Genomic DNA, 26988 nt, shown 5'->3' with positions numbered 1-26988 from the left:
TAGATGGACTGACCATGTCAGAAAAGAGAAACTTTGTAAACTTGTTTTAATTACATGTGTATTTGGTGAAAAGAGCAGACCAGATATCCCAAAAATTAGAAGAAATTGGGTAGGTCCTTGGTAAATGTACACACAATCATGACTAAACAGACAGCGCATTGTCTCACCAGACACCCCGGTTTGCTTAAAAGTCACTGCTATCAAACAAATGAAATACAATTGAGTATGAAATATTTGAGCATGAAAGTATGAAGTATAAAGAGCAGTCCAGTCAAGTCAAAATATGCTTTCATCTTAATTCTGATTGCATTGTCCACTGAGACTGCTATGTCAGGCGAGCTGGTGGGATTCTCTGGATGCCTTGTTCCATTTTGTAACTGTGAATGTAACAAGTGATATCACACTTCGTGTGGAACCAGAGAGTGTACAAAATAAATCGAGTGGGACGTCATGTAAGGACTTCAGTACTTTCAACAGGGGAACTTCGAGTTTGAACTCTTTTATCAATGAAGGTAGAAAAAGTCCAAATGTGTCATGTGACCGGTCGAGAATGTAAGGCAACCGTCTTTGATCACATTCACTATAACATGGGCGTCTGAAAAAGTGTCATAAAAAGTAATTTAGAGGAGACGAACAATACAGAAAATTGAGAATCTGAACTTTTGTGAACTTGAGAAGTTCCTAATGGGAAGAGGTGCCTTTTGTGCTTTGAAAAGGATGGGGCACGTGATCAGTAAATTAATTTTAACAAAGGTTGCCTAACATTTTCACATGACACTAGGGCTATTTTTACCTTTGACAACTGATACCTTCCCTATTGTTTATCCTGTGTAAGCTAGGACATCCCTGTTAGCTTCGCAAGTTGAACTGAACACGAAAGTTTGACACACGCCCGATTCAAGATAAAATGGTTAATGGTGGATGTGCTGTTGTGTGCATTTCAGTTTTTTCAATCCTTGGGTGTAATACATTCGGGAATAAATGATTGAACATATATTTATCTAAGCTTGAAGGCTGCCTGTGGAAAAAAACAAATAAATAAATAAACAGCTAAGCTAAGGCCACCTCAGTCTGAGTACGAGCCGATAGTATTGAACTCTGTGTTTATTGGACTTCAACGGGACTTCAGAATGACTTCTTAATAACCCACTTCAAGGCCTCCGGATGCTTCTCAGTGATTTCTGGAACTTAGTTGCCCATACCAAGGGACTTCAGATGGACCTCTTAGACTCTGCTTTATAGAAGATACAGGGGACTTACGGAGAGCTTCTTGGTATTTTACCAAACGCATAAGGGACTTCTGGGTGACTCCCGGGGCTTGAACAAGCTTCCTGGGATTTCATGATTAAATTGCTTGATCTCATGCTTTCATTGCCCTTTGAGTAATTCAATCTATAGGATAGTGACAAAGCACATGTGTAAGGCATCTATAGGACAGTCGTTACTCAGCTAACATGAGATGTAGAGAAAGCTATACTCTTGCTGTAGTGCGCCAGTTGACCAGGAGGAATTCGGAGCTGGAAGATGTACAGAATTTGGACTTTCTTTTCTAATATAATTAAAGACGGACAGCATAGAGAGTAAGGACAGCATCAGAGCAGCGACGACAGTGTGATAGCTGGCAAATGGTCACAGGTAATCGGTGAAATACAGCCTCTGGTCAACTTACCTTCTGTCAGCGTTTTATTCTAAATGTTCATGTAAATGCATAAATAATGGTAATTTACACGCCCCCTAGCACCATGGCTTAAGGAGAATTAGGTACACAAAAAATTGCAGTGATGTTAATTGCAATTTATTAGACGTCATTGGTCTGGAATTACTAAAAAAAATGTCATCAATTGCCAAGTGCCGGACGCACGTTTAAAAAGTCTGCAAGTAACCTTCGAATGGTAGTGGGCTTCCCGAGCCGGTTTGTTCGGAATTGCCTGAAACTGCGATGAAATTAATAAATAAATATATGATGAACTTTAATGAGCTCATCTGACACACGCTGTTTTTATTTCATGTTGTCATCGATCAATACATCACAAGGAGACCCTGCATCCAGTTTGATTCTTTGTTACCGACTTTGTTACTTATTTTGTCATACATCCATTATGGAAAGATGACTGCACATCGTTGAGAACACACCATTGTGACATTTCCAACATTTCCTCAGTGGTAGGGAATATTAATCACAATGAAGTCGAGACATCAGCAAGTAAATGTGAACGGTTTCACAAGCTTTCAATGCACATGCCGGGTCATTATCAAGTGATAATGATCCCGGCATGTGGATCGAAAGTTTGTGAAACCTTTCACATTTAAGTGCTAATGCCTCGACTTTATGATTATTACGATTAAACCCACATACAACTGTGAATCTCAGGGAATATTGTTTAAAAGCTTTTTAGCGACATTTTAGTTTTTTCAGTGGCGTCCCTGTGATAAGGCATTTATCGACCTAAGATATGAATTCTTCCATATCGTTGTAGTCTAAACTGGATTTGGTAAATGAGTTTTGATAACAAAAACTGCATAAAGTCAAGAATCTATTTTGTCATTGATTTTCCCACAGCCTCTGTTAAGAAATGCAACGATAAGTTGAACAAGCTTATCGATTACATCGCAGAGAATATCAAAGACGAAGAGGTGAAGAAGATGAAAGTATTGCTCCAAGGTAAACTATTCTTTTAGCGTTTAGCAATTTATAAGGGATTTAAGAGCGGGTATCATTTTAACAAGGGTATTATGACAATATGAAATAGTTTAGTATAGAGGGCAAAACCAGAGCAGCGACAACAGCTGACAAATGGTCACATGTGACCTGTGAAAAGCGGTTTCTTGTCAGTTTGCCTCAGTTGTAGTTTTATTCTAGATGTTGTTAATGCAAATGCTTAAATTGTAGCAAATTACGCACTCATAGTACAGTGGCTTATGCAGATTTAGTTTTAAAAAATGCAGTGATGTTAACTGAAGTTCAGCGATCAACGACTGTCTTTAGTCAATCAGGAAGAGCAATAAAAGACCTCAGTTAGTGCTGACATTTTGTCCAACAGTCAGCGCTTGATAGGACAGGTTACCGCATAGGAAGTTATCCAACAAAACAGAGAAAATCGCTAATATCTGCAACAATCGTTAAAAAGAGTATAAACCGACGCGTGCAACGCAAACCTACATGTGCGACTTAAGTTGAGTGCATGTACCAAGTGAGTTATAAAGCTAGATTGTATTGTAGCTATTTCAGTTTTGGAAATTCAATGTGCATATGTATAGTGAAGTATTCTCCGATTATGATGGCAGTTATTATGAGATTTTTTACATGACAGATAGATTTTCTGAAAACACAGCCTCACGTATTACTAGTATTTACTTGTAATTGGAATATAGTAGTGAAAGAAGTGAAATTTCCCAAGTGTTTGTACATTTCAGGGTGTGAACAGATGGCATCAAATGATTTAGAAAGGATTTCAAATCCTAAAGACTTGTGTGTACATCTGAAGAAAGCTGCTTATTTTACACCGAATAACGTCATATCTGTACAGGCGCTACTGTGGAATGTTGGAAACATCGCGTTGTATGATGAAGTGTCAAAGATAGCCGAAGAGACCAAAGACATCCTTTACCTTTGTGAACCTAATCCAATACCTGGTTAGTATAATTCTTCATTGTCAGAACATATATGCTCGGTTTCTTATCATTATTAGATGAGAGAAGAAAAATTGTATGTCAATATAGTTTTATAAATGTTTTCATTATTTGGATGAGAATGATATTTTTGTGAACTTTCAGAAAAACAATGCCAGAAACTGTCCACATTTTTGACTGACTAAACGTAAAACTATGGGTTGTGAAATGGCTTTAAAACCTAATTACGATATCAATTGTTTATTGAAAGGCATTGTTGGTAAAACCCGGATTCATCTCTCACTGATATTCTGCCTCATCTCCCGCCTACAGGGTGGATACTACGATAATGGTTTCGTAATCACCCTTGCTTTAGTGTAGATATGAAAATGTTCAGACATCTGTCCTTTCAATATCCCATTGTATAATGTGGCATGCGTGCTTCTGCCAGGGTATTTTCAGTCAATCTCTGATTGTCCCTTATAAGTGTGCATTCCCATGTTTCGAGGCAAATGCACGTTCGTTCGGATGCAATTCATTCAATTAGACAACATTATACAGCATCAGTAGGCAGTGTTGTGAACAGTGATTAGTTTTATTAACACGAACAGGCTGCAAAAAATCACTGTGCTACCAGAAAGTACCAGTGATAGCGAAAGAGGTCGAACAGCCTGTGTAACCCATGTTGTTGTTGATTGGCCACTCATTTCTATCATGCCTGTTTTGTCTCAAAATGATCGCCCTCCGATGACAAGTCCATGTGTAAGAAGTTATTTTTGTGCTATAACTTTTCCTAAGTCTACTGGGAAAAAATATTCCTTGTACTCGTCAAAGTTGTGACTACAGTCAAAATTCCAATGCCATGTTGTTTTGAACTATTAGTGTTAACGACTGAGTGTGTGGCGACGTGTGTAACGTGAAACCTGATTTGACTGTGGATCATGTATAATAATGAAGGAAAGTTAAGGGCTTTGAACATGGCTCAGTAAATCAGGGTAGATGGTGTTGGACATACATGTATACTGGCGCGGTGTGTTTTACCATCTCCGTAAGATTTTTGCATCTATTTGAGTATGTAAACCCAGCAAGAGCGTCGTTATTGTGAAGTACAAGACTTAGTTCATAAAATACCTGTGAAATTAGGCTTTTTTGCAATAAAATTTGAGTGTTGTCTCTTAGCACTCTGCCTGATACAAAATGGTCACATTTCCAGTGATGTGCCCACGCCACAATTAAAAAACTAGAACTCATTGGTTTAAAGGGGGTCTGCATGGTTATTGTGCTGTACAATTGCAGCATTATAAGCCCCCATTAAATTTTACTTGCCCAAAATTTCATTTTGTTTATACACCAAAGCACATGAAGGCCAAGGAGGCCCATACGCACACAATTTTGCATTTTGCTTATGTAAGGAAAAATTCTAATCATTCAGGGATAGAATTGTATTCAAGCATCCCTTGATATGCACTTCTAAGACTATTTAAGTCAATATGGGTTGTGTACATAAAAGTTTGAAAAATAGTGTAGTTGTATTTATGGATGTGTCCTTTATCCAACAATAGAAACCGCTGAGTTGAGTGAACTAGCAGAAGTAAGTCAGAAGTAAGTCAGTGACCCAGGTGACCTGGGTAAAAACTGGGGTACATATTTCTAATTGAATGTTATTGATATTTCTAATACTTATTAAATATATCATTAAACCCCAAATTACAAAGCAAATCGCGTAATGGCGTACACTATGTTTTCTTACTGGGATAAAGATATATATCATTTAACATTATATCATACATCTGCTTTGACAGATTGCGCTCGTCAAGAGATAACAATTTTGTCCAAAATCTAACTATTACAAACATGCGTTTTTTGAATGAATAAGTCCTTCCAAGTTCACCATAAATAAAGACAATTTGATAGCGGCGCTGTACCTCGAGAACAGATTTACAAAAGTAAAAGGTGAACAGTATCTATTTTTTTTTACCTTTGAGAGAATATAACCACAAACTGCAGCCCCGTAATTCAAAACCGGCAGCACAAGTTTATTATTTATTTATTGGATTGGTGTTTTACGACGTACTCAAGAATATGTCACTTTTACCACGGCGGTCAGAATTATGGTGGTAGGAAACCGGGCAGAGCCCGGGGAAACTCCACGACCATTCCCCACGACCAGGTTGCTGGAGGGACCTTCTCACGTACTGCCGGAGAGGATGAGCGGGACTTGAACTCACAGCGACCGCAATGGTCAGAGGCTCCTGGGTCATTCCGTTGCCCTAGCACGCTAATCGTTCGGATTTTTGGTATTTTTCTTCCGTTTTGTTAAAGGCTTTAAGAGCTGTAAAAATAAAAGTTTTCACTGGAAGTTGTTGAAATTTAGTAATTTTAGGCACAAGGTTATAAAGCAAAGTTTGGCTGTTTTTGCTAAACTTTGGTCACTTGACATTGTGGCCATCTTGGATTTTGTTCAAAGGCTTTAAAAATCTTCTTCCCAAGAACCAACCAAAGGATTCTTTTAACATGTGATAACCTTGTAGAGTGATCCCAGTTAGAGCAAGTTTGAAGAAATCTTTCGAAAACTTTGGAAGCTAGCCACTGGTCCAAGTTATAGGGCCACAAAAAGTGTCAAATACTGATAATGTTCTCATGTATTCTGGTGTATTTGGTAACGCTGATTCCGAATCTGCTTGGATATTCCCTATCTTTGCAACTTTTTCAGATATGGTCAAAAAACTCGTAATTTTCAGCTCGTAATTTCAGTGACCTGTAATTCTAGAACTATGGTAGCTAGAAACCGAGAAAAGAACAACTCTCCCTCGTGTGTAAAGCTATATTTTGCTAAATGTTGAATGTTTGCACGTAAGCCAGTCGTGTTCGCAATGCATCGTGGGTAATTCTCAACAATCCCGACGACATTCCCCCATACCGCATGCTGTCACCAATGTAAGTCCAAAACCATGGCCAAATATACCAACAATTTCTATCCACTCATCTACCTTGAGTCACGACGAGCCCAAAACATGCAACTCTTATTAGGAAAACTTCAACCGCTACAGAAACATAGGTTTCCAGTGTCTTTTCAGGTCTAGACCTTACATTCCCGTAAGGAAAAGAGAGCTTTAGGATGCTGCACAGAAAAGTAACTACAAAACCGTACGCCATGGCTTTGGAGTTGGATCTTTTTTAAACAAAACAGCACACAACACCGCTTATTCCTCCTAACTATTTAGACCAAATTTTATTATTTCCTGAACTTTTCTGAACTACATTTCCTGAACTACATGCACTCTGTTCTCACCCGCTGTCCAAACCCAGATGGGACACTGGGGTGGGGTCATTGTACACCATGTGTGGTGATCGCCACACGGGCAAGACCCTGTGGTGGTCTTTAGCACTGGACGCATTGTATATGATATCTGGTAGTGTGGGGTTCAAATCCAGTTGATTATTTTTCGTTTTGTCAAGCTTGTTCTTCATGTTTTCTGTTTTTGTAAATACTGTTACAGTTTTTATGTGCAGGTTAACGTTTTGGAATTGTACATTGTCTGTGTTCTTCGGCAGTTATTTGTGTTAGTAATTAGTTTAGTGCATTAGTTTCATAGTGTTTTCTTATTTGACATTCAGTTGGGCCTTGATGCGTGGTCACCGGTATCGCTGTAAGGAACGTAACTAAATAATTGTAATTTATGATAAACTGAATTATAATCATAACCATTTCGGATGTAAAAGTGCTTCGGTTGGAGACAATGGCATAAGCGCACTCAGGTTACTTGACTGAGTTATTTACATTTTCATTGGTAACTCTAGTGTCTAGCAAATATTGCGTTCTCCTTATGCGCGGATAATGATTACTCCCTGTAACATCCGGTTGTCTGGGAGTCAGCCATCTTGTGTTTCTAAGCGAAATACAGCGTTCAATCATCTCCATCAGTCAATCGGCTACTAATTCATTTGTAATCATCAATCAACACAATAACAACACCACAGTAACAAGTTTCAAAACGCATATTACGACAAACCTATCACTCGTAGCGAAATGGTCTCCTGAGTCAAAATGAACGTGGGGAGTTGATTTGTTTACCGACAAATTTCAGTTTCACAACATTAATGGTTTCCGGGGAAGTGATCTTTGAAAATGACAAAACATGCACATCTGCTTTAATTACAATTTACATGTAAACTATACTTTGTGGTGGGGATAAAATAACATCTTGCTGCTATCTTGTTTTTTCGGGATACGGACAAAAAGTCCTCCTGTTACTGGAAGCGTGGACAAAGAGTCTTCTCCATAACTAAAGCTTGTTTTCTTCATACATTTGAACATTTGAACTGTTGTTCTTTATATAAATTGAAACACACATATTAAAAGCTGTAGCACACAAATGCAGCACAACTTTATAGCAATATTAATGCAAAGCAGTGCACTTTGATTCTTCTCTTAATCCTCTTACCAGATAATGGGGTAAGAGGGATTAGCAGCTATTACAGTACATACTTTACTAAAAATGTAAACTGATCAGTCAACTGAGTTAGAACCGTCACTCATATATCAATGTTATCAAAGAATATCAAAGAATAAATACTACGGCAAGGGATTTTAATTCTTCTCTTAATCCTCTACCTTAATCCTCTGTCAGGACTCGGGCATGATTACCATATAATGGGGTAAGAGGACTTAGCGGCTAATCTGTTTAAACGATGCAGCAGGAAAGCAAGTCCGTTAAACATCCCACAGAAATTTTTAACTGTTTGATTTTCCTTGTATTTGGTTGCAAGGTCTAAGCTCTGTATTTACCGCCAGGTACTTTGGTTGGGATGGAAAGAATATACTTGACTTCTTACATGGGGACCTATTTCAGTCTGGATTGCATTCATTGCAGCTTTTTCAAAGTCTGTGATTATTGAAGCCGGGTCCTGTTAATTCCAAGATCTGTAGCTTTGTCAAGAATCACCTCCAAAAATTCCTCGTATACTTTTTGCGACTTTCCACACACGAAGGCGTAAATGCAACAGACTGCTGAATCAGCAAGGGGAGCGCGGATGACGTAAATCTGGTCAAATAGGGTTGGTGCAGTATCAAAAATCTCACCCATGAACCATGTGTCAGATCGGCTAAGGAGACGGGAGCCATCTTCCGTGGCAAAGACAATGATCCGATATCTAGCCTCGATTCCCATGTCATAAATCAAGACAGGTTTGGGATCAGGGTCATGTGAGTGGTTTGTGGAAGATTGTATATTTTCACTTCCAAGTTAGTTGTTACTGATCCCTTACAGGACAGAGCACTTTGCTTGGAACATTTCCAGCCAATGGTGATAGCACTTGTAGACTTCTTTGTGTGCATATGACCGAGATAGCACAACTTCTGTCCACTTTTGTTGCTGCGAATAATCTCCTTGATATAGAACGATTAAATTCCTGAACATTTGTCTTTTGCTTTATAAATATCGTATACGAGTGACAGATCAAACTCAGATGACTGCTCAGTTTTCCGTTTTTAGTAAAGTCTATCGTTATAGCAGAGTAGCCGCTAATCCCTCTTACCCCATGATCTGGTAATCATGCCTGAGTTCTGACAAAAGGTTAATGTATTAAGACAGAGGATTAGTTTTTATTCCTTGAAAAAAATTGAAGTAAAGGGAATTATTTCCAATTCTTTCATTTATTCATGAATTTATAGTTTGTAATAATTTAATGTGGCATTGTCACACAGAAATTTTGAGAATTTGTCACTTAAACTGAAGCTGTGAAGTGGACTTCTTTTCATAAAAGTTGCTAAAAAGTTGTGGCGCAGTTTTGTGCTATAGCTTTTCAAAAGTATGTTTCATTTTATATTAAGAACAACAGTAATATCGTTTTCTTGTTTTACAAGTATCAGTTCGTTCAAATGTATGAGGAAAACAAGCTTTAGTTAAGAAAAAGACTTTTTGTCTACCCTTCCAGTAATAGGACTTTTAGTCCGGAGGACTTGTTGTCCTACACCCTGTTTTTTTCAATATTCAAGAACAGGTGATCACATGACTTAAACGACCAATAGCGGGCTTCCACACTTCTTGACCAATCAAATTGCAAACCTGTTTCCCCCAGTAGTCTTGCTCATGCATATAAAATTTCATCGCAATCACATCAGGGGCTCTGGACAAGATTTTTTTGGATTTGCATACTCCTCCAGTACTGTGGCTAATTGGGTCACAGGTGAGTTTTATAAAGTTTTATACACCAGCAGGTAGCCCTAGTGATTGGGCCGTTCATTGTGTCAGAAGTTAACAGCTGTGACACACAGATTTGTAACAAGACGACAAAATACAGCAATCAGAGAGACAGAAAATAGCTGCTAAATATCAGAAAATATTCTGTGATGTTAGTGGCAATTTATAAGCCATCATTGGTCTAAATTTATTCAAAATGTTGTGTTGTCATCACACTTCACGTTTAAAAACATTAAAACAACGCAAACAGTTGCACCTTTCTGACCAAAGCAGAGTCTATAACGAATGACGGCACACTAAGTGGCATGATAAAAGCGATATTTAAGCACATCCCCCTAACAGCACATGTTCCGCTGACCAAATCTCAAACCAAAAATCAACGTTCACAACCGGTATTTCCTCAGAAGGCACTGGCATACATAATCAGTGACGAAATTATTCTACCATCTTTGGTCACGTTCTGACAATGTCAGATCTGAAGCAATGATAGGTGTGCCGCCGGAAACCTTGGCTCTGTCCTCATGACGTGTGTGTGTGTGTGTGTGTGTGTGTGTGTGTGTGTGTGTGTGTGTGTGTGTGTGTGTGTGTGTGTGTGTGTGTGTGTGTGTGTGTGTGTGTGTGTGTTTTAACTGATATTATATTTGCATCATCGGTTACCATATCTGTTCGGATCATTAGCAGTAGCTTATATAAATTCCAATACTGGTTCACCTGACGTTCAAGCATCACCTTTTCTTCCTACCTTTTTCTATTTTCTTCCCACCTTTTCTCAACTTGTGTCAACTCATGTGCTTAGCCATTGAGCTAAATTTTGCGTGCGTGTGTCCCATACAGGCGAACTCTTTTGTAGCCTTATTAACAAATTCAAGTCCACTTCGGCTATCAGGTGAGATATATAAATGATGGTACAAGTACTGTTCTCGTTCTGTATTACAGTTGATGGTCACGACCATGTTACGATACATTTCAAGCAAAAACCTTCGAAGGAAGAGGTTGAGAGTTTACGACAAAGGTTTGCTATATGGTTCCGAGTAGCATGGCACTTCGTCCCGATTGTTGGATCAGTGCCTACAAGCGGCTGGAACATCACCTTTATGATTCCTGAAATGTGCACGAAAAAGTTATTGAAATCTGCTGATTTAAGTAGAAAATGGTTTCGTAAGCAAGGGATAGAATCCATGGAACTGCACGGACATACTATTGATTTAACTCGTGAGCAAAATCCATTAAAACTGCACGAAATGGATATTGATTTAAGTTGTAAGCAAGAAAAGACCAAAGAAAAGGAGCTGGTCAAAAACATTACTGGTGAGTTAAAATTAGTATTTTACTGTGTTAACCTTTAGTCTTTCCGGTCTATCACCACAAATGTATTAATTAATACCATAGTTGTTTTGAAACCACATCAACATTGTACAAAACAAAGGGGATGTTACGTAAGGACGTCAATATCTTCAACTGTTTATTTCATGTTGAACAAGGCCTCGTCATTTTGCTCTCTGGGCACTTGGCGTTTACTTAGTAACGGTAGAACATTTATCATCAATTTCATTGGCGCCAAAATTCTGCAGTTAGTCCAGGAACAGTATCAGCTTGATGACGCGGTGGCACGCACACTGACAATACTGCGGACTCAGTGGGGTGAATGCTGTACATAGCGGAGTGCAGGTGATAACGCGATGGCACGCACACTGACGATCCTGCAGAGTCAATTGGGTGCATGCTATACAGGTACATAGCGGAGTTCAGGTGATGACGCGATGGCACGCACACTGACGATCCTGCGGAGTCAGTGGGGTGCATGCTATACATAGCGGAGTGCAGGTGATGTCGCAATGGCACGCACACTGACGATCCTGTGGAGTCAGTTGGGTGAATGTTGTACATATCGGAGTGCAGGTGATGACGCGGTGGCACACACACTTACGATCCTAAGGAGTCAGTTGGATGCAGGCTATACAGGTACATAGCGGAGTTCAGGTCATGACGGGGTGGCACGCACACTGACGATCCTGCGGAGTCTGTGGGGTGAATGCTGTACATAGCGGAGTGCAGGTGATGACGCGGTCGCACGCACACTGACGATCCTGCGGAGTCTGTGTGTGTGTGGGGGGGGGGGGGGGGAGGATGCTGTACATAGCGGAGTGCAGGTGATGACGCGGTGGCACGCACACTGACGAGCCTGCGGAGTCAGTGGGGTGCATGCTATACATAGCGGAGTGCAGGTGATGTCGCGAAGACAATCCAGTTTTTATCAAAATCACTTTCCAGTTGATGTCTAAATACACACTGTTGTTCTTGGATAACTCGTGAGATTGACGATTGATTGATTGACTGGTTGACTGTAATATATTTTAAGTTTATTGGGGTATAAAAGAAAAACCCTCTGTGCAGCCTTTTGTATGAACCGTTACGCGGATTGCGCGACCAATCAATAAGTAGAGATTGGTTGCTTAAGTATTAGCTTAGCCACCTCCAGCTCTCTTCTGCATGCTGAGAGTTTATTTCCCAGCGTCCCTGGTTATTAAGGTCTTCTTGTCTAGAGCGTTTATTCTTACCACAACTAAGCCGTCCCCGGCTAATAAGGTATAGCTAAAACACGACAGTAATATTACTTTAAAATCACATTTCGTTTCCACCGGATTGTTCAAATTTTTTAGTTTTTCCTGTTATACAAAATTGTTCTCAGACTTAATGTTAAAGACATGACGTTTAATACCCTAATTTAGTGGGGGTGGGGGATATTTTTTATTTCATAGGACTGAAACGTGACTTCCCTATTAAGCCGACTGAAGAAAAGGCACCAGAAGAACAAAACTTTATGGAAGCTGGACCCAGTGAAGAATTCCAACGTGTAAAAAGTAGGTTCTTTTCAGATTTTTCTTACCTCAATCTCTCTATATTTGTGGCCAGTCTACATTAGTTGCCCCAGACCAATAAGATCCCATCGTGTCAAGCGTTAGTCTCACCATAACTAGACAGGCCGTGGTTAATAAAGTCCTGTCTTCTAGAGCGTTAATTTCAGCACAACTAAGTGTTCCTTGAGTAATAAAGTCATGTAGTCTGGAATGTTAATCTCACCACAACCAAGTGTCCCGTGGTTAATAAAGTCATGTCGTCTCGGGGGCTAATCTAATCACAACTAAGGTGTTTGTAGACAATAAAGTTCTGTCGTCTAGAGCGTTAATCTAATCACAACTAAGCAGCCTCTGGCTGGTAAGGTGCTCTCGTCCAGAGCGTTAATCTCACCACAACTAAGCAGTCCCGTTCTAACAATGTCCTTTTGTGTAGAGCACTTATCTCACTACTATCTTATTTTTTTATTTCTTTCTTTTAAAGGATTGAAAAGTGACTCCCCTATCAAACCGACTGAAGAAAAGACATCTAAAGAACAACTTTTTACAGAAGCAGGACACAGGGAAGGATTTCAACTTGTTAAGAGTAGGTTCTTTTTAAATTTTTCTTACCTCAATCTCTCTATATTTCTGGCCAGTCTACATTAGTTGTCCCTGGCCAGTAAGATCCCATTGTGTAAAACGTTAATCTCAGCACAACTAAGCGGTCTCTGGCCAATAAGATCAGGTCTTCTAGAGAGTTAATCTCACCACAACTGAGCGGTCTCTGCCCAATAAGGTCATGTCGTCAAGTGCGTTAATCTCAGCATAACTAAGTGATCCCGGCTAATAAGGTCCTGTCGTTTACAACGTTAATCTCAACACAACTAAGTGGTTCCTGATTAATAAGGTCGTGTCGTCTAGCGCGTTGATCTCACCACAACTAAACGGTCCCTGGCCAGTAAGGCTCTGTCGTCTAGAACATTAATCTCAACACAACTAAACGGTCCGTACCAATCAGGTCATGTTATACACTAATGTGTTGTCAGAAGACTGAATCATATGTGAAATACACAGTAGATTGTTCCAAAAACACAGAAAGTAATGCGAGGTATACATCAGTGTTTGTCCAGAAGAAACCAATTAGTGTGTAGTAATGAGTATGTTGTGTCGAGATGAAACTAACTAGTGTTAGGTGTGCTTAGAGGACACAAACTAATGTGAGATATACAGGAGGGTGTGTATAGGAGACACGAACTGATGTGAAATATTTTTCGAAGTCAGGGGACCTAGGATCAATTCGTGCTGGGTCGGGTCATACGAAAGACTTAAAATGGTACTTGTTGCTGCCTGGAGTGGCGCTCAACTTTCAGCTCTGAGAGGTCAAAACAATTAAACAGAACTGAATGGCCCGGTATCAGCGTAATGGGTGGGTGCAAGGTATGCAGTAGGTTGTGCCCAGAAGACACAAACTATTGTGAAGAACACACTATAGCGTGTGTCCAGAAGCCAAGAATACACAAACTAATGTGAGGTATACAATAGGGTCAGCACAGAAGCCAAGGTAATACAGTAGGATGCGCCAAAAAGACACAAGATATTCCCAAGAGTACAACTTAGTGCCCCCCCCCCACTCTCCCCACCACATCCTTCCGCTTTTTTACTATTGATTTTTTTTACACAACTAGCTCTTATTGTGTGAGTGCAATTGTATGCAGAACTTATTGAAGGATAATCTTCGTTAGGATGTATCCTTCTCTTTAACTATACGGTATATCAATCTAATGGTTTTGAATAGCATGTATATTTCAAAGGATGTAAAAGATATGTATTCACCTTCGCTGGATTTGTTAGAAACTATAGATTCTCCAGATGGTACATCTTATCTGGACTTACCTGGACCACAACGGTTTCTGGTCGCACCAACATTTCGGCATAAAAGATAATTTCAGTTTTGATTTATTTTTGAAATTTATATCTGGATATTAGTTTACCAAAGGGTCCTGCCTATACCATGTAAGTAAGCGGTTAGTCCAGAAACAGTATCAGTTTGATGGCGCGGTGGCACGCACACTGACAATACTGAGTAATCAGTGGGGTGAATGCTATAAATAGCCGGGTGCAGGTGATGACGCGATGGCACGCACACTGACGATCCTGCGGAGTCAGTGGGTGCATGCTGTACATAGCCGAGTGCAGGTGATGTCGCGAAGACAATCCAGTTTTTATCAAAATCACTTTCCAGTTGATGTCTAAAAAACACACTGTTGTTCTTGGATAACTTGTGAGATTGAGGATTGATTGATTGACTGGTTGACTGTAATATATTTTAAGATTTTTGGGGTATAAAAGAAAAACCATCTGTGCAGCCTTTTGTATGAACCGTTACGCGGATTGCGCGACCAATCAATAAGTAGAGGTTGGTTGCGTAAGTATTGGCTTAGCCACCTCCAGCTCTCTTCTGCATACTGAGAGTTTATTTACCAAAAATCCCTGGTTATTAAGGTCTTCTTGTCTAGAGCGTTTATTCTTACCACAACTAAGCCGTCCCCAGCTAATAAGGTATAGCTAAAACACGACAGTAATATTACTCTAAAATCACATTTCGTTTCCACTGGATTGTTCAAATTTTTTAGTTTTTCCTGTTATACAAAATAGTTCTCAGACTTAATGTTAAAGACATGACGTTTAATAAGCTAATTTAGTGGGGAGGGGGGATAGTTTTTATTTCATAGGACTGAAAAGTGACTTCCCTATCAAGCCGACTAAAGAAAAGGCACCTGAAGAACAACACTTTATGGGAGCAGGACTCAGTGAAGAATTTCAACGTGTAGAAAGTAGGTTCAGATTTTTCTTACCTCAATCTCTCTATATTTGTGGCCAGTCTACATTAGTTGCCCCAGGCCAATAAGATCCCATCGTGTCAAGCGTTAGTCTCATCATTACTAGACAGGCCGTGGTTAATAAGGTCCTGTCTTCTAGAGCGTTAATTTCAGCACAACTAAGTGTTCCTTGAGTAATAAAGTCATGTAGTCTAGAATGTTAATCTCACCACAACCAAATGTCCTGTGGTTAATAAAGTCATGTCGTCTCGGGGGTTAATCTAATCACAACTAAGGTGTTTGTAGACAATAAGGTCCTGTCGTCTAGAGCGTTAATCTAATCACTATCAAGCAGCCTCTGGTTGGTAAGGTGCTCTCGTCCAGAGCGTTAATCTCACCACAACTAAGCAGTCCCGTTCTAACAATGTCCTTTTGTGTAGAGCACTTATCTCACTACTATCTTATTTTTTTATTTCTTTCTTTTAAAGGATTGAAAAGTGACTCCCCTATCAAACCGACTGAAGAAAAGACATCTAAAGAACAACTTTTTACAGAAGCAGGACACAGGGAAGGATTTCAGCTTGTTAAGAGTAGGTTCTTTTTAAATTTTTCTTACCTCAATCTCTCTATATTTCTGGCCAGTCTACATTAGTTGTCCCTGGCCAGTAAGATCCCATTGTGTAAAACGTTAATCTCAGCACAAACTAAGCGGTCTCTGGCCAATAAGGTCAGGTCTTCTAGAGAGTTAATCTCACCACAACTGAGCGGCCTCTGCCCAATAAGGTCATGTCGTCAAGTGCGTTAATCTCAGCATAACTAAGTGATCCCGGCTAATAAGGTCCTGTCGTTTACAACGTTAATCTCAACACAACTAAGTGGTTCCTGCATTAATAAGGTCGTGTCGTCTAGAGCGTTGATCTCACCACAACTAAACGGTCCCTGGCCAGTAAGGCTCTGTCGTCTAGAACATTAATCTCAACACAACTAAACGGTCCGTACCAATAAGGTCATGTTATACACTAGTGTGTTGTCAGAAGACTGAATCATATGTGAAATACACAGCAGATTGTTCCAAAAACACAGAAAGTAATGCGAGGTATACATCAGTGTTTGTCCAGAAGAAACAAATTAGTGTGTAGTAATGAGTATGTTGTGTCGAGATGAAACTAACTAGTGTTAGGTGTGCTTAGAGGACACAAACTAATGTGAGATATACAGGAGGGTGTGTATAGAAGACACAAACTGATGTGAAATATTTTTCGAAGTCAGGGGGCCTAGGATCAATTCGTGCTGGGTCAGGTCATACGAAAGACTTAAAATGGTACTTGTTGCTGCCTGGAGTGGCGCTCAACTTTCAGCTCTGAGAGGTCAAAACAATTAAACAGAACTGAATGGCCCGGTATCAGCGTAATGGGTGGGTGCAAGGTATGCAGTAGGTTGTGCCCAGAAGACACAAACTATTGTGAAAAACACACTATAGCGTGTGTCCAGAAGCCAAGAATACACAAACTAATGTGAGGTATACAATAGGGTCAGCACAGAAGCCAAGGTAATACAGTAGGATGCGCCAAAAAGACACAAGATATTCCCAAGAGTACAAGTTAGTGCCCCCCCCCCCCCACTCTCCCCACCACATCCTTCCGCTTTTTTACTATTGATTTTTTTTACACAACTAGCTCTTATTGTGTGAATGCAATTGTATGCAGAACTTATTGAAGGGTAATCTTCGTTAGGATGTATCCTTCTCTTTAACTATACGGTATATCAATCTAATGGTTTTTGAATAGCATGTATATTCCAAAGGATGTGAAGGATATGTATTCACTTTCGTTGGATTTGTTAGAAACTATAGATTCTCTAGATGGTACATCTTATCTGGACTTTCCTGGACCACAACGGTTTCTAGTTGCACCAACATTTCGGCATAAAAGATAATTTCAGTTTTGATTTATTTTTGAAATTTATATCTGGATATTATTTTACCAAAGGGTCGTGCCTATACCATGTAGGTACATGTATCTCACCACTGGCACACTGATGTTTATTTTTAGACATAAACTCACATAGCTTATAAATCCCATCAAACTATAGCTGTTATTTTAGAATAGCTTAAATTACTGTTCACAAAATGTCAGTCTTGTCTGTGCACGTCTTACAGTTCAAAATCGGCAATAAATTTTGTAAAATTTATAAAACAGGTCGCTTTTGAGCTCGTCGTCAAACTGTATACTTTTAACACTTCAAATATTATATTTACTGGTCTGTATACTTACTGTTCTTTATTGAAAAGCAATCATGTTAAGCTGGACTTGGTAAATACAGAATATTTCAATTCATTACCGAATATGAATATCTTGACAAAAATCTGGGATATAACCACTATAAATATTACACGCGCTTTTATCATTAAAAAAAGCTTTTCTGGCGTATTGAAGCTACTGTTGACCTGCTTTCTCCTTTCGTGTTAGTCTTTCATGTACATGTGTCTACAAATAGCTGTGATTTGTGTGCCAAAAAGGCTAATGCATTCTCAAAGTGCGTAAATGTTTTTCTCGACACTGATTCAAATTTTATTTACTAGCAATAATTCCGATGACTCAGCCTTGGCATATCTCAAGTGATTCATCGTTTAATGATTATGAGCAGCTGTTTTCGAGAACAGAAATTCAACACACCAAATTTTCGGAAAACTGTTGGCAGAATTATTAACACGCATCAGGGTATGTAACAGTATTTATTCGGTAAATTATAACCATAGTGTATACTCAGTACTATTTATGGGAAATACACAAGAAGACCTAATTCTGTGTCTTTATACACTCACAATATATCCATATGATATACAAGAATTATTTCATTTCACCGATACACTTCACCGATGCATTTCCCAACCCCTTTACGGGAAGGGCACAAAACTCTGCTACGCATGAGACTTTCACATACATAATGTCCTAACCCTCCTTCAGTGTGAATTGCAAGCCCCTGAGGCTAGCTTATCAAATAGGCCCAAGTACGTACTTGTTCATTTACAAAAGTGTCAAAAAATTAAAAATTATCTTTTAGCAATGGAAGTTTCAATAGTTTTACAAAAATCTGGAGACCTTAGTCCACCATTCTCCACACTGTTGATATAAACAGATCGTTTGATCTCTTCACAACTACATGATTGTGTGCAGTTAATTATTTGTACTTCCTGGATGAAAGCATTATATTTGTGACAAGGCCTATTGAGTAATTTTTACTATTGTTCAGTACCCACAAGGCGCGTTTTTTTGTTTTGTGTGTGTGTGTGTGTGAAACTACTGTTACGATTGTGTTACAATGTCGTGATTAAATTCTAAACATTTAACAAAGGTTTCCAGTGTTTTCTTACTTCAGGAAAATATTCTGTTTCTGCGAGAGGAGCTTGTCAGTAATCACACAACACCAGTCCTATCATCTGTCGTTTGATAATTCCATCCGGGCGATGAAGTTTTTTCTAAGTGACTTTATGAGGGCTATATCTACCAGGTCACTGAAGAAAGACGATTTGTACATACGTCGTTTGGAAGGGTAGCATTAAAATATCTTTTAGATTTAGCTGGTACTTGATTCATTAATATTTATGTAATGTATAAAGTTTGAGGGCAGTGTCGATGGGGAAACTGTCCAGGGTGAAATTTGATAGATGTTCTAGGCGGATGAATGTCCTGAAGTCTTTTTCTGCCTTGGTCTCAGTATCGTTAATATCCCAAACTCCTTTGTCAACATTTTTAGTGACTGATTAGCTTAACTGATATCAAAACAGAACTTTTGTGTAAGCCCAATACCGAATCTGACCGAATAAAATGAATCTTTCAACAGCTCAGCCAAACACATGTGACCTCAAAAACCAACATTTGGTAAATTTCCAGGACTCAAGAAAGTTAAATTTTTATCAGTAATGTCGGCCGTCACAAATTTTGTTGTCTTAATTGAAATTTATTAAGAGACTCAAGAGGGGTATTAGGCTAACATTGATTAGTAGGCCCTACGTCAATGTCATTCTAAATTTGGTGCTTTTATCCCTCAGATAAAGTATAAGATTAGGGCTCATGGCTATAGTGACTCGCCATTGCACCAGTCTCCATTCGGAACGTTCGCTATCTTTTTATTACTTGTCGATGTTTTTCTTTAACAGTGGCATGGGATGCAATTCGGCCGATATGGCCGCACCACTTTCCACAAAAAACGTAAAAAAAAAAAAACAAAATTCATAAAATAAAATAAATCAAAAGTAAAGTCGAACCAATTTAATGGCGACCAACAAAATGAAAGCCCATCCACACACATGTGCACTGTAGACTGTTAAGCACATAAAACTACAATGCATCTATGTGAAGAATAAAAACTCTGTCAAACGGTTTCAGGGCATCTACAAAGGTCTAGCATCTCAAAGCTTCCGGGGCATAGGCGGCTCCTGGACCCTCGCCTTTTGTGCTGGGATGGTGGACCGGTGGCTGTACCATTTTCAAATTCCTTCCGATGCGCTTGTTTACTATTGAATAAAAAATATTTTTTTATCCTCACCCTTCCCACTGTCGGATTGTCAAACCTTAGCCTTAGGCCTCATTGCATTTATGTTTACCTCATTATTACCTCGGAAAGAATGTAACGCATTGTCCAACTCATCGAAATAAATATAATGTTCATAATCCAAACCTTTTTCTGTTTAAAATGAATGTGTCTTGCCGAAAAAATTTTGCTTCCCTTGTCCAGAACATCTCTTGTAAACATAATACATCAATTTACATTGCAACATTGGGAATATTTATTGTGAAAATAAAGGGGTTGAGAGATCCTTTAACTTTCTTCCGCTCCATATACTGAACCGCTTACATAGCTTCTATATACTTTCTTTGTGCAGCTTATGTTTCAAGCATTTTGCACTCTGTTGTAATGTTTATTTGAAGTCAATTTGATGATGAAAAATGTTTACGTAATGAAGTCGAGATTGTACTCTTATGCTTTTTAATCTGAAACCACTTACATATTTTTTTGGAAAAAAAAATTATTGCAGTTGTTGATGACTTTAAGTTCTTTAATGAAAGTGATGTGTCATCTGCAAAATGCGTGTAGACGCCTTTGACATCCCCCCTTCAAAGACCAACACATACGGCGAAATTGGATAGCCCATTAACACCTCGGTGATTAGGAAACCAGTATGTTGATACATCTCTACATGACTGGTCCAAAGCTGAATTTTTCTAATACTTTTTTCCAGGAAATTACGATCGATTGATCATATGTCTTCTCTAAAATCAAACCAGTCAATGCTCCAATAAATCCATTAAATCGAGTATTAATCTAATATTTTGGCCTACACATATCTCCCTGGAACAGAACCTGTACAAGACTCGTATGTTTGATAAGCTTGAGTTTACTCCGTTGGCTATAGGCGCATTTTGTGATCTGTAAAGTTCCTTTGTCAATTAAGCTAACACATAAACCATAATCTTCACATTTCTAAATACGGAATTATAACTTTCAGCAAAATCAACCTCGGTAGGTTTTTAGCATTGGATTGATATAAACTGAAACAGTACAAACATAGTTCTTGTTTAACATTTGAATCCATGTCTTTACTATATATTTCCATGTAGGTCCTAATATTTTAATTCATTATCTCGTGTTTTATTTACTTATTGTTTGAAAGCTTGGATTTACTCGTTATTCTCATAAGATAAGTTTTTGGAGTGTTAACTTTTTTGAGACCTCTTATTTTTTCCATACTCTCTAATTAAATATTGATAATCTCCGCATATATTATGAGCAGGAAAGGTGATAATGGACAGCCTTGTTTTAGTCCTGTTGAATTATTGAACCAACCTTTATGTACCGATACAACACAACTTGATGTTCCACTATAAAAAAGCCTTATCCATTTGCAAATATTTCTCAATAAAATTGAATACTTTTATCGTTCTCTCCAGAAAGTTAACTTCAACTTTAAAGTCAACGCCTTTTCAAAGTTAATAAAAAAAAAAAATGTTTGTGTTTCATGTAGGCCTGTAATATGTGCTATGACCATTCTGATTCGGTCAGCTTCCAATTTTGGAAGTATCTTGTAATCTGTGTTTAGCAAAGTGACGGGGCGCCAGTTCTTCGGGTAACTAGGATTCTTTTCATATTGTAAGTTTTTTTTTTAAATTAGAGTTATTATATACCTCTCTTACCATAGGCCTATACCTGATTTACATTCAGATCACCATTATCAAAAGAGTACTCTGAAATAAAACTGCTTCAGGTCAGTCCAAATGTTTGTAAACTTCATTTGTCGGTCCATCAGAATCTAGGGATTTGTTCAACTGCAGAGATTTAACTTCATCGAGAAATCCTTCCTCTGTGAAAGGTGAATGAAAGACATGGTTTTCAGCTTCCGAGACCGAAGGGGTTTCTAAGTTACCAATAAGAGAATCAAAGTAATCATCAGAATTGTAGTCTCTCTCTCATGTTTTGTAAAATATAAATTAGGATAAGACGTTTGTATTTCCAAGAAAACTTCATTGAGATTTGTTTTACCATCACCAACAGATCAGTAGGCTTCAAAATTGTTTTTTGGCCGGTACGTTATTTTTTGTAAATCTGTCGATCATTTGGCAGGTCATGTAGGGTTACCTCCCTTTAGGGCAATGAATGATGAGCGCCAGTTATCAGCTGGAGCCCACATGTACAAGTAAAAGGCACATTGTCTTCGCAAATGTGCCATAACTAACACCTAAAACGGAGTGCTTCATACAGGAAGGTATTGTTCTTATGATAATAAGTTTTAGACCATGTAGAGTCTTTATTTGAACCCAGTACTGAGCCTATGTCATACTTGTCATTTCGTGATGCCAGATGGGTGCCAATTTTTTACCAGCGCTCGGAGCGCTCCTCTTTTTCGAACTGGCTGAAAATGACTTCGGTTTCAAAAGTTAGAATTACATTCATGTCATTAATATCTGTTATTTTATTCCAGATATGAGACTGTGTACAGAAAGTTAAACCGCAGTATGTGTAAAGGTATTAACACCTCAGTCTTACAGCGTGAATTTATGGTTTGTTGTTGTTTATGCTGCTTCTGTTGTGTTTTTGCAGAGCCGACGCTGAGATTCACAGAGACAGACGACAGTGAGCTGAGAATCACTGACAGCGGCTCAGTGGTAAAGGGTGAGGACTTGTACTGGGATGACAGGTGGATGAGAGCTGTGACAGGCGGGCGTTATCAGACGGGCAGGTACTACTGGGAGATACACATCACCTGTTCACATGGCTGTATCTGTCGTGTAGGAGTGACACAGGAGAGCTGTGGCGTGAGTGAGGAGACAGACCCTGGCCGTAACTCCTGGTACATTGGGATGTTGTACCGTGGTGATGAGGTCTGGTGTGATAGTGACAGTGGTGGTGGTGAGATCAAACCTGACTATCGACAGTACAGACGTTACACACGACCTCTTCACCTGGGTGTGTACCTGGACTGTGATGAACACACACTGACAGTGCTGGACTGTGACAACAACCAGGTAATGTACACTGACAGTGGTGTTATCGTCACAGAGCCTCTCGTGCCATCGGTTGGGTTTGGTGGCATGTCTGAATCTGTGTCTGCTCGTCTGGTATCGGGTGACTCTGCAACTCTGCCTCAAGTTCTCTGTGATATGATAGGCACTTCCTGACCATCAGGTATGCTAATTATTCAGTTAATCTTTTGTATCATAAAGTGTTTAAATGAAATCCTGTCACTTTAGTTTACTCTTGCTGTTAAACAAACATATCATTTAGTGTCTACAAACTGTTTAGTGATCTGTTACAAACTTATGGTTTGCTGTGGATATGCACACTGAGTCTCTCTCATCGGATATGTATATCACTTTAGAAAAGCACTGCAGAAAAAGTGAATAGTGTTGTTTTCAGTGACCTTGTGCCCATTGTAAATCAGAATAAATAGGACTGTCACCATGGTAACTGAGGTGAACAGATCACGGTTTATATATACGACAATACACATAGTCAACAAGGTAGGCCTTGTGAATGCATGGTATTTACTTGGTCATCTTAATAATTTATGTCTCAACAATATGCACAATTAGTTCATTATTGTGGCTTTTGTTAATTTGCATGAAGATCATTGAAAACATATTCCTTGAGTACGTGTGGAGACAGCAGTCATGTTTATAGTTACAGATGTTGATCAGGGTTCAGGACACGGAAGACACTGACCCCATCATTGACACATTGATCCCTGACCAGTTTTACGCCCAAGGCATAGAATTGTGTGCTGTATATTAGTTGTAAATATCTAGAAGTGTGGCCAAGTAAAAATAAACCGCACATTTCACGTAAGCCATTGTATACACAATGTCATTCACACAATGACATATAAAGGTGGATGTTTCATCGCTGATTCTCTGTCTGCATGTGAATTACCAAATTCATGAGTTTTGCTTTCTTGTGTCTCCTACAGATGAGCTAAGGCTTCCAAATCTAAGTTTTCTGTTCTTTCCAACATTGGCTGAAGTATAAATTGTGATTACATGTTGATAGTTTGGGTATGTAGAGAAATATTGTTGGGCATTAGAGTATGGAATAGATTAGGAAGTAAAATATCCAAGTCTGGCCATGCATTGCCATGTGAATGGCACGTTACATTATTTCTAATGGTGTCAAGAAACAAAATACATTGTTTTGTATTAAAATTGCTTTTTTTTTCTAAGCTCGCCTGTGTGAAGTAAGGCAAGGTATTGTAGGGAAGAGGGAGGTGCTCAGTGTGCATGGCTGGTTAAGATTTTTTAGCTCCTGTATAATGGGCTATCTGCACACACAGATTGAGGGTTAAGCCTTGTTTGGTTTAGCCCCATATAATAAGTCTTAAGATATGGTGTGTTATTGTACAACTTAGACGGAAGGCTCAGGTCTATCTCCTGTATAATGGGCTCTCATACATGGGTTGTAGGTTGTTAACCTGTTTTGTTTTAGCTCCAACAACTTACAGAAACATTTTTTAAATATAGTTTTTTTCTCTCTTATGTTTAAGGGATCGTGGCTGGTGTGTACGTCCACATATGGCCTACTGATAGAAGATTGAACTTCTTATTGATCTTAGCTTTTTGGCTGTGTGAATATTTTCTTAGTCAATTTGAGTGAAAAACTTATAATGTAAAACCACACCAGTTTTATAAACTTTACTTTGTTTTTCTATAGTAAACACCTCTTCTCATCTTTTCGAGATTCATGGGTTTTGCCAACTTTATGTGTTTCTTGTAATCAAGGAAACTTTCATGTAGGGCTACAATTTTTGTGCACAGGCCTGTAACCTACATGTAGGAGAACAAGATTGATGGCATTGATAAGCAGATAAAAATCGCAGGTAAAATTCGCTATTTTACCAGACATGCCACTGTTTTTATGTTTTGTGAGCTCACCTTGTTTATCTGTCATAACAGTGTATTACATACTATACACATGTACCTACATGTACACTATGTGTGAACTGTAGGATTTAACACACCATTGTGGTTTGACACCCACTCGTCTGTCATAGTGTATTACATACTGTACCTACACTATGTGTGCACTGTAGGATTTAACACACCATTGTGGTTTGACACCCACTCATCTGTCATAGTGTATTACATACTGCACCTACACTATGTGTGCACTGTAGGATTTAACACACTATTGTGGTTTGACACCCACCTGTCTGTCATAGTGTATTACATACTGTACCTACACTATGTGTGCACTATAGGGTTTAACACAGCATTGTGGTCTGACACCCACCTGTCTGTCATAGTGTATTACATACTGTACCTACACTATGTGTACACTGTAGGGTCTAACACACCGATGTGGTCTAACATCTGTCTACCTGTCTATCATGTCCGAAAGGAACAAAATAGTTTTTGTACATTTTGCGCAGACAGGGTTGCATGTACATGTAGACCTACTTGTAAAATGATGTATAGATGTGTGTGTACACATATGCGACATGGATGTATCTACTGATGTATTTACCTGTAGATGGACTGTCTGTAAATATAGATGTGTGTACACATATGCAACATGGATGTATCTACTGATGTATTTACCTGTAGACGGACTGTCTTTAAATGTAGATGTGTGTGTACACATATGCAACATGGATGTATCTACTGATTTATTAACCTTTAGAAGGACTGTCTGTAAATGTAGATGTGTGTGTACACATGTGCAACATGGATGTATCTACTGATGTATTTACCTGTAGACGGACTGTCTGTAAATGTAGATGTGTGTGTACACATATGCGACATGAATGTATCTACTGATGTATTTACCTGTAGACGGACTGTCTGTAAATATAGATGTGTGTGTACACATATGTAACATGGATGTATCTACTGATTTATTTACCTTTAGAAGGACTGTCTGTAAATAAAAATATCTTGTATATCTACGGTGTATAAAGCACTGATGTTTCAATTTGGCGTGGTTGCTTTTTATTTTGTGTTCCAACAAATATGTAGACGGGATGATTATCAAATACTAAAAATAGTTGATTATGAAAATGTGTTAAATCTTCTACGCATGCTTACCCCAGTGTCTTACTGAAGACCAGTTAAATATATATAAAAATAATATAACAATAAGTATGCCAATAGACCCTTATTTATGGCGGGTAGCAGTTTGAAGATGGCTTTGAAATCTTTTGGAAAGATGGCTTTACTACGTGTAGTCGTAGGTTTCCCCAGGTCTCTTGACTGGTTTCCGGGTAAATAAAATAAATATAATATTTAATAAATAAAATAAACGGTGGAGGGAGCTGAAGGATCGCGTAGACGTTCCAAAGTTAATTAGGCCATTTGTCCGCCACTGAGTGTGTTCAGATCTGTACGTCAGTAACTTACCGGAGGTTGCTGCCTAACCCATCTTTCTGCCAGCAAGGTTGATACCATATGCTTGTTAGCCTCCTTTGCTTAACTGTATCAGTGCATGCTAGACATTCGAGGTGCGCGTTCACATACTGCCCTAGGCTGGGAATTTAAGCTTATAGACAACAACCTGTCTACGACACTGTTTGCACAATCCTACGTTGTGTCTACGACACTGTTTGTACAATCCTACGTCCTGTCTACGACACTGTTTGCACAATCCTATGTCGTGTCTACGACACTATTTGCACAATCCTACGTCGTCGAAAACCATTTGCTTTCTGCTAGTATCGTGTGTAACGTGTAAGTAACATGCGGGAAAGTTCACCTTTAACTTTCCATAAGTCGGTGGTTTATCCCACGCAGGCAAATAATTCTTGAGTACCACGTTCTCTTGTTTTTTTTTTCTTTTCACCTTACTTGAACATGTAAATTTACCTTCTGTATCATCCTAACTATGGCTTCTTCCAATAATTTTCCTTGAGTGACATGGCTTCTGTCGTTTAAAGGAAATATTCTTGAGTACGGTGTAAAACACCAATCAAACAAATAAATAAATGCATGAGCAACAATGTTAACGTTTAGCGATGTAACTCAGTCACAAAAAAAT

At 38.8% G+C, this 26988-nt stretch overlaps 2 protein-coding genes across 6 annotated transcripts in view; both read left to right on the top strand.

The window, feature by feature from the left end:
- Nucleotides 1–25929, top strand: part of LOC135479145 (uncharacterized) — a 47191-nt gene extending 21262 nt beyond the window's left edge. For 2 of the 5 annotated variants that reach the window (XM_064758905.1, XM_064758901.1), the window contains 7 exons: nt 2561–2662; nt 3415–3633; nt 12572–12673; nt 13152–13253; nt 15352–15483; nt 15957–16058; nt 22567–25929. In XM_064758905.1, coding sequence (XP_064614975.1) covers nt 2561–2662; nt 3415–3633; nt 12572–12673; nt 13152–13253; nt 15352–15483; nt 15957–16058; nt 22567–23144 — 1337 coding nt within the window. In that variant the 3' untranslated portion in view covers nt 23145–25929. The remainder of the gene's footprint in view (nt 1–2560; nt 2663–3414; nt 3634–12571; nt 12674–13151; nt 13254–15351; nt 15484–15956; nt 16059–22566) is intronic. The other 3 variants (XM_064758903.1, XM_064758902.1, XM_064758904.1) reach the window with 3 other exon arrangements.
- LOC135479147 (cAMP-dependent protein kinase regulatory subunit-like) overlaps nt 1–26988 on the top strand; it is a 112154-nt gene that overhangs the window by 72890 nt on the left and 12276 nt on the right. The gene's annotated exons all lie outside the window — the stretch shown is intronic.

This window comes from Liolophura sinensis, chromosome 12, assembly GCF_032854445.1.
Source record: "Liolophura sinensis isolate JHLJ2023 chromosome 12, CUHK_Ljap_v2, whole genome shotgun sequence".
Lineage (NCBI taxonomy): Eukaryota > Metazoa > Mollusca > Polyplacophora > Chitonida > Chitonidae > Liolophura > Liolophura sinensis.
This window is presented reverse-complemented; position numbering and strand designations above follow the sequence as displayed.